This window comes from Anser anser, assembly GCF_964211835.1.
Source record: "Anser anser genome assembly, chromosome: Z".
Classification (NCBI taxonomy): domain Eukaryota; kingdom Metazoa; phylum Chordata; class Aves; order Anseriformes; family Anatidae; genus Anser; species Anser anser.
This window is the reverse complement of record NC_139723.1, coordinates 44,492,519-44,506,785: the sequence shown is the minus strand read 5'-3', so window position 1 is coordinate 44,506,785 and position 14,267 is coordinate 44,492,519. Positions and strand designations below refer to the sequence as shown.

At 41.0% G+C, this 14,267-nt stretch overlaps 1 protein-coding gene across 1 annotated transcript; it reads left to right on the top strand.

Moving 5' to 3' along the window:
- The first annotated feature begins 5,499 nt into the window (after positions 1-5,499).
- Positions 5,500-12,782, top strand: IDNK (IDNK gluconokinase). Its single transcript, XM_083816918.1, has 5 exons — positions 5,500-5,658; positions 5,811-5,841; positions 6,221-6,307; positions 7,952-7,995; positions 11,756-12,782. Exons 1-5 carry the CDS (start codon positions 5,618-5,620, stop codon positions 12,099-12,101), a joined length of 549 nt encoding a protein of 182 aa, XP_083673044.1. The 5' UTR covers positions 5,500-5,617; the 3' UTR covers positions 12,102-12,782.
- The last annotated feature ends 1,485 nt before the right edge of the window (positions 12,783-14,267 follow it).

Genomic DNA, 14,267 nt, shown 5'->3' with positions numbered 1-14,267 from the left:
TTGGCAAGACTCTTAAAGGGATGACATTGAAAAACTTACTTTGTGTTCACAGCCCATAATATTAAGATGTTTTCAAAGCCTATGGAACTATCCAGTAAAAAGACAACTAGTCTTCCACTGTGTGTTTACAATGTCTTTCTTAAAAGTGAGTTGACTAGCCATTGTGTAAACATAGTACAGTATTTCCTGTGTTGTTGCTGGAAAAATAAAAAGCAATTAGCAATAGCTTCTGTGTTTAGAATCATGTGTATTAAATTGCAAATCAATGTTTCCTTAGGCTTCTCTATACAGAAATCATTGAATTCTGGCATGCACAGGCATGTACACATTGTAACAGGTTATGAAGTATTGCATTCTTTTACGTGTAACTAGATCAAGTAACTTTGTCCTTCCTTCAGCTTCACAGGCAAGTTGAGAACACAGAAGCTACACAGTGAAGTCACTCCCATTCCCTTTTACCTGTGTTTTTTGTCCTGCAACCCAGAAATAAAAGAAAATCTACTTACAACTCACATTTCGTGCACAACATACCCTATGGCACTGCACTTCAGTATGAAAAAATGGAATGAGGTAGCATGTACAAATTCTTTGTGATTTTTAACACCTGCAACAGCTTTAGTTTAATTCACTGATCTCAAATTGCTGAAAATTTGGCAGATTCATCAGACTGATTCTTTGTTCCCAGTATCAGTAAATCCTGTTGGGCACTGAGAGGCACTTTGTACCGAGTGCTCTTCAACCTCCCGTGTGGATATTTAGTACATGACCAAAAGGAAAGAACTTTAGACAATGTATTGACTTATTTTGCATTACATAGAACAAATTGAAAATTGTTTGTATAGTTTTGATTTATACATATAAAGTTTGAAGCTGGTTTACTTCATAATGAGGACTGATTGTGACTAACAGCTCTTTCACTAACACTTCTTACAGTGAACATATCATATTAACACTCTTTACGTTGTGTTTACAGTCAATATATATACAGGATTTATTTTAAACCCATAAAAGTAATTTTGAACATTAGCTGCTTGGAAATCAATCTTTTTCCTCTTTAAGATTCAGGAACTTGAGATTACCCCATGTATCTGAGCTCACTTTTATAAGAAATAGATATCCACAATGCTGGATGTTCCTGACAAGTGTTAAGAAGCCTGTGCACTTTTATAGTAGTTCTCCATTTCATTGCAATATGTTCAACAGGATGAGCATGCTTCATAGGGGAAAAAAAAAAAAGGCGCTTTTTCCTTTTTTACTTTCCATTTCTTTTCACTTTATATTTTCCAATATTCTGAATACAAAACAGACCTTTCCAAGCATCCCTGGAAAGGACACACATAGAGTAAATAAGCATACTTCCAGAAAAGCTAGAATTCTCTAATTTATATTTTACATTACAGTTCTCTAAAATAAAGCAATTAATTTAAGTAGATGATAATGCTTTATTGACTTCCACACCATCAGTATTGAACAATTAGTCAAAGCAGAGAGGTTTAGAAAATGTCTGGTAATATTCCAAAATGCCATAAAATAGACAATAAATGTAATTTTAAAAGTGAGTATTGTAAAATACATTATCTGGAATAGTCTTCAGGAGCTAGAAACACATGATGGGTTTTCTGATAGGCATTCTTGAGTTTTTGTCTTTTTAAGATTCTTGACTGTTCATTCTTCAATATTATGTCATAATTGCACCTGTTACTGAACATCGTAAATAAAACATTGGAAGATATTTACATTCCACTGTCTCCTATTTCGATTACGTGAATGTACCTTGGAATTCATGAAACAACGCAGCTTATCTGTATAACTACATCAAAGCTTCAGAATCAGGTTATGTATTCTGCCAACATTGGAGATAACAAGAATTTTAAATAGTAGAGAGAAGGCACTCATGCCAACAGCACCAGAATAAATTTCCTAAGATATGCATATGTCAATAAACAACAAAGACTAAAATGAAGCTCCTCCATGTTAATAATAAGAAAGAAAAAACGAAAAAAATACTTATTGTCTGCAACTAGAATAGACTGGAAGGGAAATCCTCATTCTCTCAAATCAAAAGAATCCCAATATCTTAGTGGACCTACAACTTAATTAAACACATTGTAAATGGACACTGAAGCATACACGACACGATTTTGTTAAGACAACCTTTTGCCTGAGTTTTATCCAGTCAGCTGTCCGGTTGACTATTAACATGAATTATATTTGCACAAATCAAATTAACCGTACCAGAAGGAAGTCTGAATATAATTGCCTTCTTGTACCCTCACATTGCCTATAGGATCCTGTGTCTGTACAATTTGATTAGTTTTCTCCCTCTCCTTTTACCCTCCCTGCAGTATCTGCACAGTGCACGGCTGCTCATGCAGCCCTCTGAATGCATTCTCATGGTCATTTAGCCCAGGCTTAGGTAAAAGAGAACTCCATGGAAGGCTTTCTGCAAATATACTGATACAAAAAATATCTGCCAGATGACATCACGCCAGCTTCACATGGAGCTTCTCTATAAGATGTAAGGTTATACATTATGAAAAAAAGCTGTCAGAAAGAAAAACAAGTGTTTTCTGTTTTGCAGTAATCAAGTAAACTTACTTGATTTTACCAGGTAAAATGGTGATAATTTGGTTACAAAACCAGTTGAGTATGCACTGTAGGTGCAGTAGTCAGTTGCTTGTGATGTTAACAAAATCTCAAAGATTGTTATGACAGAGCAATTAAGACTTTAATTCTGGGAGTGGGAATAGCAATAGTGATAATGTTTCCAGGGCAAATATGACCACAAGTATTTTCAAGTTTGTTCATTTGGATAAAGCATTCTCATTTGAATGAAACATTTCCCACTACCTCACAATTAATCAGCCAAGAAGCTGAAAAGATGCCAGGAAAATTCAATTACTTTAGCACAATCATACTGCTATTAAAGCATAATTTGCATTCAGTCACTGGACACCTTAAAGGAATCATTGTGGTCTGCCAGTAATTTGAGGACTGGCTGCTTGGGTGATAGCCTAATAACTTGGAAGGTTCTGGTCTTTGTTAAAAAAGTCATAAGAGGTATGTGAAGACTCAGTTAAATGGTCAGAGACAGATAACGTAGAAAAATGGCATCCATCATTCATAAAATTTCTGAAGTGCTCTGCAAAGGAAAAAAAAAATCATTATGACCGGGATACTTAGTGTACTTTCACAGAATTTCTTCTGAGGCTAGATTCACAAAAAGTCACATTATCCATTTTAGCTTCAGAAACTAGGATTGACGGGATCTTCTTCATTTGGGAAAAAGGCTTTTATTTGTGAAGCTAGTGATATAATCTGCTTAACTGATATTAGTTTAATAATTTTACTTCTTCAGAAGTGGAATAAACTTAAAAGTCTAGTAAAGAAACACGTGTAATATATTCTGTTAAGAATCAGCACCACTATATGATCTCTTATGTAAATATAGTTTGTTCTGTTGTTTTTGTTTTTTGTTTTTTTTTTTGATGTTCAGTGTCATGAACCTATTCATTTTGCAACCACCTAGAGAGCCTTTCCCTAACAGGAAAAAAAAAATAGAAATCCAATGTAGGTAATTACAACACAGAGAGTTTTTCCCATAAACTCCACTCTCAAAAATATTTCAATAAATGTCTTTTGTTGTGGCAATGCCCATTAAACAGCCTTTGTTTATTAAAGAAAAATAAAAGCAGTCTTCTGTCTACCTACACCTGTGACAGCAGTAAAACATGATAGCATTAGGTGAATTTTGGACGGGAAGAGTTAAATCTAACTGGCTGAATCAGTGTAATTAATTATATCATTAAACGTTCATTTAAGATCTCTTTTTGTATTCCAAAACACAATTTCTCACACAGAAACTTGAGATAGATGCCAAACAATAATGGCTGGATGAGAAACACTACAGCAATTTATTTAAAATAAGCACTATTTCCCATTGTGGAACAATTCAGTACCTGTAGTATAAAGAGCATACTTCCTATGTAGCACTTAACATTGGCAACTGCGGCCTCTAAGACATTTGCAGCTTACTCACACAGAACATTCAATACAATATAATCACCCTTGTTGTCCAACCAGTGTCACAGTCTTTTCCTGGATACTTCCACACTTCCCAATGCCTCATGTCAGGCCATCTACTCTGGCCACCTTTCCTCTGTTAGGAATACAAGATGTCCAAGCTCGGTTGATCATAACCGCTTTTACTACCTGAAAGCTGACTGTCTATCTATCTATCTACCTATCTATCTATCTGTCGATGTACCTACCTACCTTCTTTGGACTGGAATTTCCAGACATCCCAGAAATGCCAGCTTAGACCAACCTGCCAAACTCCGTAAGTCCCTGCTGTGCCCACTGTGCACTAGCAAAGCAACTCTGCCATTTATGCATGGCATGGACGGTCTGTGCAAGAGGAATAAATGCAGTGTCTCTGGTGTCTAACTCGCTGTGCATGCACAGGCCATCAGTGCAGAGTGTGAACTGCGGACTCCACAAAGAGGTGTTGCTCCCTCCCCACCTGTACCTGGGATATATTCCTACTGCAACACTTGCAATAAATAAATAAATAAATAAATAAATAAATAAATAAATAAATAAATAAATAAATTAGAGAAGAAAACAAAAATAATTGCTCCAGTCATCTGTCGTCCACACTCTCCATTTAGACTGCAGCAGTTTTCACAGAGAGGCCTCCACCCCATCCTTTCTCACACACATGGGTATCTGTTATTCCTACCCAGGGCTACGCTGCATTCCTCGCTGCAGCACTAGCTGCAGGCAGCAATTTCTCCACCTGGGATATTTTGTGGTACTTGGAGATAAGAAGCTGAAACCCAGCCAGATAGGAAAGTGGTGACTGTCTGCCTTCAGAGACGGCGCTGCAAGAGGCGACCTTTGAAGACACAGACATACAACGTGAATGCTCGTGGTGACATTTCAAAACAGAGGTCCACAGGCAACATCAGGGTGTTGTGTTGTGTTGTGTTGTGTTGTGCTGTGTTGTGCTGTGTTGTGCTGTGTCGTGCTGTGCTGTGTTTCGTTTTGCCTCACAGTGAAGCAGGCATACACCTCCAGTGCCCTCACGGAGCCGCCAGGTGGAGCAGCTTCCACCAACGCCACCGCCGCGCCCCCTGGCACAACCTGTCCGTAGCCAGGGAGGTTTTGGCCATTTAAAAAACGTGAATCCGTGAAACCTGAAAGGAAATAGGGTAGCGGAGCTGACCGCGGCACAGGTTAGAGGTGAATTAAGGCTTGGAGGCAGAGGCTTATGGGCAAGGGGGTATCCGACAGACACGGATGCATGCTTTACAAGCCTGATAGATACTGAAAAGAGGGCCGTGGTAGGAACTACCAGAAACGCAGAGCCCGGCCGGGCCTGAGGAGCGGGGCAAGGCCGCCCCCTCCCAGCGGGGCCCTGAACCCAGCAGCACCGGGCCGTGCAGTGCCGTGCCGGGCCGGGCCGGGCCTCCTGCCCTGGGGCGGGACCGAGCAGCGCCGCCCCGCCGCGGTGCCGCCCTGCCGGAGCCGGGGGCGGGCCGGCGGCGGAGGGGAGGCCGGTCCCGGTTCCAGCTCCGGCCCCAGGTCCCGGTCCCGGCCCGCGGCGGGTCTGGCCATGGTGCTGGTCGTGGTCATGGGCGTGAGCGGCTCGGGGAAGTAGGTGCCGGGCGGCGGGGCCGGCCGCGGGGCACCCTCACCCCGCGCCTCAGGGTGGCAGGGCGGGGACAGCGGGGGGGGGGACCTGCCCCGGGGCCCTCCGGCCGCGGTCCCGGCCCCTCAGGTAACGAACTCGCTGTGCTTTCTTGCAGGACCACGGTTGGGTCGCGTTTGGCAGCAAAGGTACGACGGGGGTTGTTTTTGGCAATGCTTCTGACCAGAAAGCCTGTTCTCACTCCATCCGGCAGCCTGTGGCTCACAGACAGCTGGTACCTAAAGCTGGCGTGACAGCTGTAACTTCAGGGTTCAGTCTGCCTCGTCGCCAAACGTGAATTGGGTGCCCACCACCGATGCAGCATAGCCTATTAACAACAGCCATTATCACCAGCTCTTGCTGTTACTGAGCTGACTTGATTGTTGGGGTAAACATCATTGCATAAATGGTGATTCATGCTGTGGTGTAAGAGGACGATAATTTTTAGGTGTCGTCCTGTTGAATTCTGGGATCCCTATTAGCTAGTCCGCTTTGGCTGAATGATCCACATTCATTTCTTTTTCCTAGCTGGGATGGAAATTCTATGATGCAGATGATTACCATTCTTCAGAGAATAAGAAGAAGATGGCATCAGGAATACCACTAAATGACGAGGTAATTTGTATGAATTGTGAAAGAATAGTCATCAAGGCCTCTTGGCAAAATCTGACCTTTTTGCAAAACCTCTGGCAAATCACATTAAAATAGGTTGTGTTTCACGTAAACTAGGCTGACTATAAACATAGGTTGAATGTGTAGGTCTGCGGTTAATAAGAGAGAGAGGCCTTTTATGTTACAAAGTATTCTGCATTTAAAAAAAAAAAAAAAGTTAACAAAGCAAATAGTTTGCTGATTCAGGATTTATCAGAAATCTTTCCTGTACATCAGCATATAGAACTGCAGCTTTAGATTACAGCTTCTGCTTTGAATTAAAAACACAAAGACAGAAAAAGGTCTTCCTGTTTCTCTGCTGAAGTACATCAATCTCAACTGCTGTAGAGACTACGCTGTAACTTTCTGTTTTATGTGTGATTACTTAGAATGTGTTTCCTCCCCTTCAGCCCGTTGTTCAGCCTAAACATGCCAAAATGATCAAGCTTCATTTTACAAACAGTACTTACAAATTCAGAGTCTCAGGTAAATTAGAAAAGCTACAACAAGACACCTCTTGAACTTGTTGTAGGAAATCTTTAGACATGTAAGGCTGAACTAGAGAGTTCTTCAAAACACTCTCTTTAGACTGAAGATAATATTCTAGGTACTTATTAAACACTTTAGTCTGTTTGGAAGTTCATGAAAGCTATTATGTCATGTAAAGTGGCACTGCACAGTTGGATGACCAGTGGTTATTGGTGTATGGTGCCAAGCAAGGGGGAAGTATCTCTTTTGAAACATCAGTGGTGCAAAATTATAAGGGCTTTCTTGAATGCCAGCGGGAAGTGATTTTCTAATGAAAGCAACAAAAAATTGTTGGGTTTCTGTGTCCATGTTTTCATTTGTTGTGCTCACCCAGTAGTAGCTACACTGAAAGATGAAATGGGAGCAGTAGTTTAATGCTCAGTTGGTATGACAAATGTTGCTGGGAGCTTAAGGCCTAAAATCAGATTATACTAAGAAAATTACCAATCACTCGCACTGCCTTTGCCAATCTACTGAGCAAAGGTGTTGCAAAATTGTGGCTATGAGTACATTTACTCGTGATTGCTACTGACATAAAAATGATATAATTAAGTTATTGCAGCTAAGTACATTTAGGTCTGTTCTGACGCCTTGGAGTAGTTCCTGAAAGCCTCAAATCTGATCTGAAGCATTGCATGTATATGTCAAGACATAAGGAAAAAGAAATAACCATTCAAGAAGTGAAAGCTGCTATCTTACAGCAGACTTAACATTTGAATTGTATAATAGAAAAGTAAAAGTAAATTGTGTAATAGAAGCAAGAGAGAATTTGACTGTCCTTCAAAGGCTTATGAGGTGCATGCTATATGTAAATACATATTACTTCCATCAGATACACCTAAGTATTTGTAATATAACAAGTACTATTCCCCTAAAAATACCATACTGATAAGATGCCTTGCACTTCTTAGCGTTCAGGCAGTGGTAGCAAATCTACATTAGTAAGAAAGAGAATGTAAACTGAACTTTCCATAAATTTTCATGCTAATTTTCACCTCTAGTGAAATGCTCCCAATGTTAAAAGTGATTCTTTCAAATCAATTTCCCAAACAATTTTGAACTAACTTATTTTGTTTCTAGGACAGGATTCCATGGCTTTGTACATTGCATGATATACTAAGGAGGTAAGAGAACCTCTAGATTTAAGGAATTCAGGTTAAAGACAAAATAAAATCCCCCCACCTCGACAATAAGTATTTTCCCCATTGTATTCCAAAACAGAAATGTTTGTGATAGTGTAAGAACTTTTGCAGCTGGTAAAAGCATTCTATTTTCACTAACCTAAGGTGTCATAATAATTGCAAAGGGTGAGCTCCTCCCTGAATCTGGGGTTATGGGGAATCCCTGGGAAAATCATTGTTTATGATAGTTGTTTTTCTACTGTCTGTAGATCATTTGAAGGATCTGGTTTGATAATAAACCTGACGTTGGCTACTTACAATGGGCATAACCACAGAATACACTAATAATAATAATAATAGGATAAAAATTTTCTAAAATATTTTTAGTAATAGTGAGATACAGTCCAAAATGCTTAGGCATTTGATAGTTAAAAGAGATACTCAGTGGTTTAAATCAGGTGACAAACTCTTTATTCAACTATGAATTTTAATAATTATGTACTTCCTAAGCTCAAATTAACTTGCCTCAACTATTCAGAGACAAAGATAATTCAAAGGAAGTTTTCTTAAACTTAAAAATGAGAATAGTAAAAATATGTAGCTTTAAACTGGAATACTTTATTTACATCTTGCTTTAATTCAGTGTGTTATGCTAAACCCCTAAGAAGCCTGCTTTGTAGAGAGGAACCAGGGGCATGGGGGCCCAGCTGGTGTTCTCCTCCGTCTCTCCTTTGAAGGAAAACGGTGTAAGAAGGAAGACGCTGATACTGCATGCCAGCAACTGGTTACAGAACTGGTGTTGGCAACAGCGTTTTGGGTTCTGTGACTATGGGTCCCTGCTGAAGGATCAGCATCTGCCTGGGAGAGGTGGGTCCAACTCATTCGGTGAGGTGCAGGTATGGCTGGCATGGCTGCAGTGCTGTGCTGGAGGGACGGATGCAGGAAGGACAGGCCAGGAAGCCAAGGAGCAGGAGTTGCCTTTTGTGAGAGAAAACCTGGATGCATGGAGCTCTGCCTGGGGATAGATGAGGAGCCAGCTGAGAGCTTATGGGTGAGGATTAAAGAGCAGAACAATAGGTTGACATTGTAGAGGGTGCCTGCTATAGGTTTTCTGCCTGGGAAGAACAAGTGGATGAAGAGCTTGTTGGGGATGTGAAGCTCAAAGGAAGCTGTGGCTGTAGTGACCACGAGATGGCAGCATTTCGATTCTTGAAAGGAGAAAGCAGGCAAAAAGCAAGAACACAATCCTGTACTTGAGGAGAGCTTACCTTGGCTTCTTCAGGGTTCTGCTTGGAACAGTCCTGTGGGATTAGGCCACTTAAAAAAGATGGGCCCAGGAAAACTCCTTAATATTCAGAAATCACCTGCACCAAGCTCAAGAGCAGTCCATCCCAACAAGAAGGAGGTCAGGCAAAAATTCTGAGGCCTGTGAGGAACGAGGAGCTTCTGGCAAAATTGAAACATAATAAGGAAGCATACAGAGGGTGGAAACAGGGACAGGTAACCCGGGCAGAATGGAGAGACACTGTCTGAGGATGCAGAGACACAGTTAGGAAAGACAGTGCCTGTCTGAATTTGAATTTGCCTGGCTGAATTTGGTGAGGGATATCAGTGGCAACAAGCAGGGCTTCTGTTAGGTATGTTAAGTGGAAGACTAGGGAAAATGCAAGTCTGCTTCTGGATTGGGGCATGGAGTGTAGTGACACAGGACATGAAGAAGGTGTTCTGTACCTTGGCCTTTCCCATTTTAGTCTTTACTAGCAAGACTGATTTTTTTTTTTTTTTCTCCAGCAATCTCAGGCTCCAGACACCTGTGGGAAAAGTCTGGAGCAAGGAAGTTTTACTCCCAGCAGAAGAGGGACAGGTTAAAGAATACTTGAGCAGAATGGACTTACATAAGTCCACAGACCCTGATGGGATACACCCATGAGCATGGAGGGAGTGGGCAGATGCCACTCTCAATGATCTTTGAATAGTCGTGGCAACTGGGAGAGGTGCTTGATGACAGGAAGAAAGTAAATGTAACTACTTTATCTTCAAGAAAAAAGGAAGGGGGAACTGCATGGAACTGCAAGCTGGTTAGCCTCACCTTCATCCCTGAGAAGGTGATGAAATAACTAATTCTGGACACAGGCACACGAAAGAGAAGGGACTAGGAGTAGTCATCGTGGGAGTGGTCGACAAAGGTGTAGTCATGGTTGACCAACCTGATAATCTTCTATGATGAAATTATGGGCTTAGTAGATGAAGGGAGAGCAGTGGATATTGTCAACCAGGACTTCAGTGAGATTTTTGACACTGTCTTGCATAGGATTCTCACAGAGAAGCTGATGAAGTAGCAGCTGGATGAGTAGGCAGTGAGATGGATTGAAAACTGGCTGAAAGGCCAGGCTCAGAAGCTGGTATCAGCGGCACAAAGTCTAGTTGGAGCACACATAGAAAGACAGAGAATGGGGACTGTGTAGCCTAGAGGAAGCTTGGGATTTCGTAAGGTGTCTGTATAACTGAACAGGGGGCTGTAATAAGAAGACAGAGCCAGACTCTTTAGTGTTCAGTGACAGGTCAAGAGCCAGTAGGCATGAACTGAAACATGGGATGTTTCTTCTGAGCTTAGAGAAGAACTGTGAGAGTGACTGAGCACTGTCCGCAGGCTGCCCAGTGGTGTTGGACTCTGTCCACATTCAGAAGCTGTCTGGATATGGTCCTGGGCAACCTGCCGTAGGTGGCCCTGCTTGAACAGGGGCATGCAGACCAGATGACCTCCAGAGGCCCCTTCCAACCTCAACTCTTCTGTGAATTTCCAGAGCACTAGAATGCTCAAATGCTGATTTTGCTGCACTCCACCTCCTTGTCGAGTTATCACCATTACCAGGTGTTCTTTTAGTTTTTAAATAGGTTGGAAACAGAAGAATGGATTTTGTGAGTTTTATGGGGCAGAAGTCTGCTGAACTGCTGGCCCTCAACCTTTGGGGGCAATTTGATGCCTATTCAGAAGCATCTAGGAGCTGAAATGTAGAGAAGGGGAGGTTTAGTCTGGCAAGATGCCTGCCAAAAGCCATCAAGATTGGCATGTGACATAGCGAGTTAAGGCTGTGACTCATCACATTGTGTTTCTCTGGTTACAACTGCCTCCACGGGGTGATGGTTCATTTCACCTGCCTGCACCTTTACTGCAGATAGGAAGAGGATGATTATCACAGCCACCAACTGCCCTTTGCGTAGAGCCTGCTCCAAGTACACCGTGTCCCTTCATGGATCACGGGATTGATCGTTTAGGGGTAGGCTGAAGGGGAAGCAAACCACACCAAACGCTGGGTACCATCAGCCACGTATTTCCCACAGTGTATGGAATTACCTTGCATGCATAAATCATCTCAAAAGTTACTCTGACAAAGTGTCATGTCTAGCCAGCTTCCTCAGTGTCGTATTCCCTAAAGCTCTTCTTGCTCTGGCTTTACGCAGTAGCAATTACTAGCATGTGCACACCAGCTGGTCGTACCTTGTTGGAGTGGGCATTAATTTACAGATTTACTAGATTATTATGCTAGTTCCACCGCTTTTTGTCATATGCTAGCCCAAGGCCACTGTCCAGCTCCAGAACCTTTCCAAATCAACTGTACTTTAACAGTGCCTAATGCCAACATGTAACTGCAAGTACTTGGAAGCAGGTGGCATTGGTTTGCCTACCAATACTCCCAAGGCTGTCCTCTGCAAGGATACAAGCTTTGTCTCCCGTGACATTATACGTTTTTCTATTTGACAGAGAAGAATCATTTAGACAAGATGCTGTTCTGGCCTGTTCAGCACTGAAGAAAATGTATAGACACATACTAGTTAGTGGAGTATCTGCAATTGAAAGCAACCAGCCAGAGAAACCAGAAGAAAACACAGCACTGAAGATCCTCTTTGTTCATCTGGATGGTCCTATCGAGCTCATTGCTCGCCGCCTGGAGAAGAGGAAAGGACATTTCATGCCACTGGAACTACTCAAGTCTCAGTTTGACACTCTAGAGCCTCCTAAAGCACCAGAAAACTTTATTACTGTCAGTCTAGAAAAATCTCTTCCTGAAATAGTGATGGAGATTGAGAAAGCCATTTTTTCAGGGTAAGGCTTTTCCAGAGTAAGTTTCTAAATTACAAATGCAGAAGTTCACTTGGCAATACCAGGGTTATGAAACAGCATTTTAATTAAAGTTAATCAAAGCAACTTGTTTTTCCCAATAGTTGAATTACAGTGTTAAGAGCTGGTTCACTACTCTTGGTATTTTTATCATGGCTATTTAAAAGACACGCAATATGAAATTTTAAAAAACCGTCAGCAATGTTTGAATTCCTCATCATATCAAGTTAAAATCTGTATTAGAATCTAAGCAGAGCCAGCTTTTGAAAATCCCATCAAGGGTCGCACACAAGAATTATTTTTTTTTAATTTTTACTGTCAAACATGAGAAAGGCACATCTTCTATTAAGCAATGAAATAATTTACAGCTTTATTAAAAGCAATATATTTATTTTCTTACTAGTATAAAAGGAACATGCATGATGAAATTTCATGCCTGACATTGCCACGGTCTCACTGCCAGGTCTTTAACAAGTTGTAACTTCTGTGTTTGTGTCCTTACCAGCCTCCCCAGGGCAGTGGGGAGGCTGGCAACTTCACCAGCTCTTCAATACATGCACTGAACACCAAGTTGGAAAATGTGAGGGGGGGAAAAAAAATAACAGTTGTGAAGTTACGTACAAAATGCAATTGTATGGAAAGCTTCAGAAATAAAGTGTAAGGAGCATCATATTGGCTGTGAACTAGTATCTTTCATGTAAAAAGTGTAACCTGTAGTGTAAACTACAGGATGTGTCAACCAGTGAAGATACCAAATACAAGATTGATGAATCACACAACTCATGCTTCAAAGCATCTTTGGAGTAATTTTTACCTGGTTAACTACTTGAAAAGCGTTTGCTTTATCATTTTGTATTAATAGTTGGGGCTTTGTGGCTTATCATGCAAATTGCTGTGCTTTTATCAGTGCTATAAATGAGCACTGCAAGCTCTCAGAAGCAAAGTTAAGTGCAAGAGACATCTGGGTGCTTCTTAACAGCTTCACAGTTCAGAGACCTAGTGACTAGTCAGAATATAAAAGTTTAGTCAAGTATGACAAATAAAAGAAATGGCACCCTCTTGTGGTACCTCTGCTTTTATTGCAGTCTTCACATTTTCCCAATACACCATTAACAAGCAAAGCGATTTTCCTTCACATCATCTATTAAATAAAGACTTAGGCTTTTTTTTTTTCCAGCTGCAATAAACTAGATCCAGGACACTACAGTAGATATGAAAGCAATTGCATCCTGTCACAAACATGATTTAGACCCTCAAATCAAAAAAGAAACTGGGTTATTTTCAATCATTTTAAAAAGTTAGACTCCAGATTTCAGATCCGCATGTCTTGTGTTTATACTGTGCTCACAAATTAGCCAGTACTAAAAGAAAATTCTACTCAACACTTAACAGGTCTCTCACCACATACAACAGCTCCCCCAGATATACTAAGGCTGTACATGTGTATAGTGGGAGATCGCAGAACAGTCTCTGTACATAAGTTTCATTTACCTGCCCAAATTAAGGGTCTATTAGGGATGATGTATTCAGGGTAGGCGCAATTCAGATTATTTATATTTAGCTCAAGTTATTTGGATAGAAGTTTTCTGTCCCTATTTTGAAATGCCTTTAACAAAGGCAGCAAAAACTGAGGAGGAAACATCTGGAATTAGAAATTGCTTTTTCTGTCTCAGACTGAGTTCAAGTATAGAAGATGCACACGCTACCTCCTCAAGAATATGTGCCTAGCAGTTTGTAACATGCTGTGTAAATGCTGTATATAACTACAAAAAGCACTTAGGAGCATTTTGCAATATTATATTGAGGAAATAAAAATGAAATGTTAGTTCCGAATAGCAGTATTTCTTCATACATTAAATACAAGAAGGGTAGAATCATATTAAACCACAAAGGCTTATCTATAAAGGCAAAGGAAGAGACCCAGCTGCCTGCCAGCTCAGTTCCAAAGTGAGACGGTTATTTTATTACGCAGGCACTGAACAAAAGAATTGGTCCGCATCATTTACAAAACTAGCCATCTTGCTGACACATTCCCAAGCGTGATCTTTCACGGTTAAAGAGGTAATAAAAACTAATCCACCTATAGACCTTGCCCCACCTACTGCTGTTTTTAAGTTGTTTTCTAACAAAACTAGAATTCCTCATGTGCAAAAGA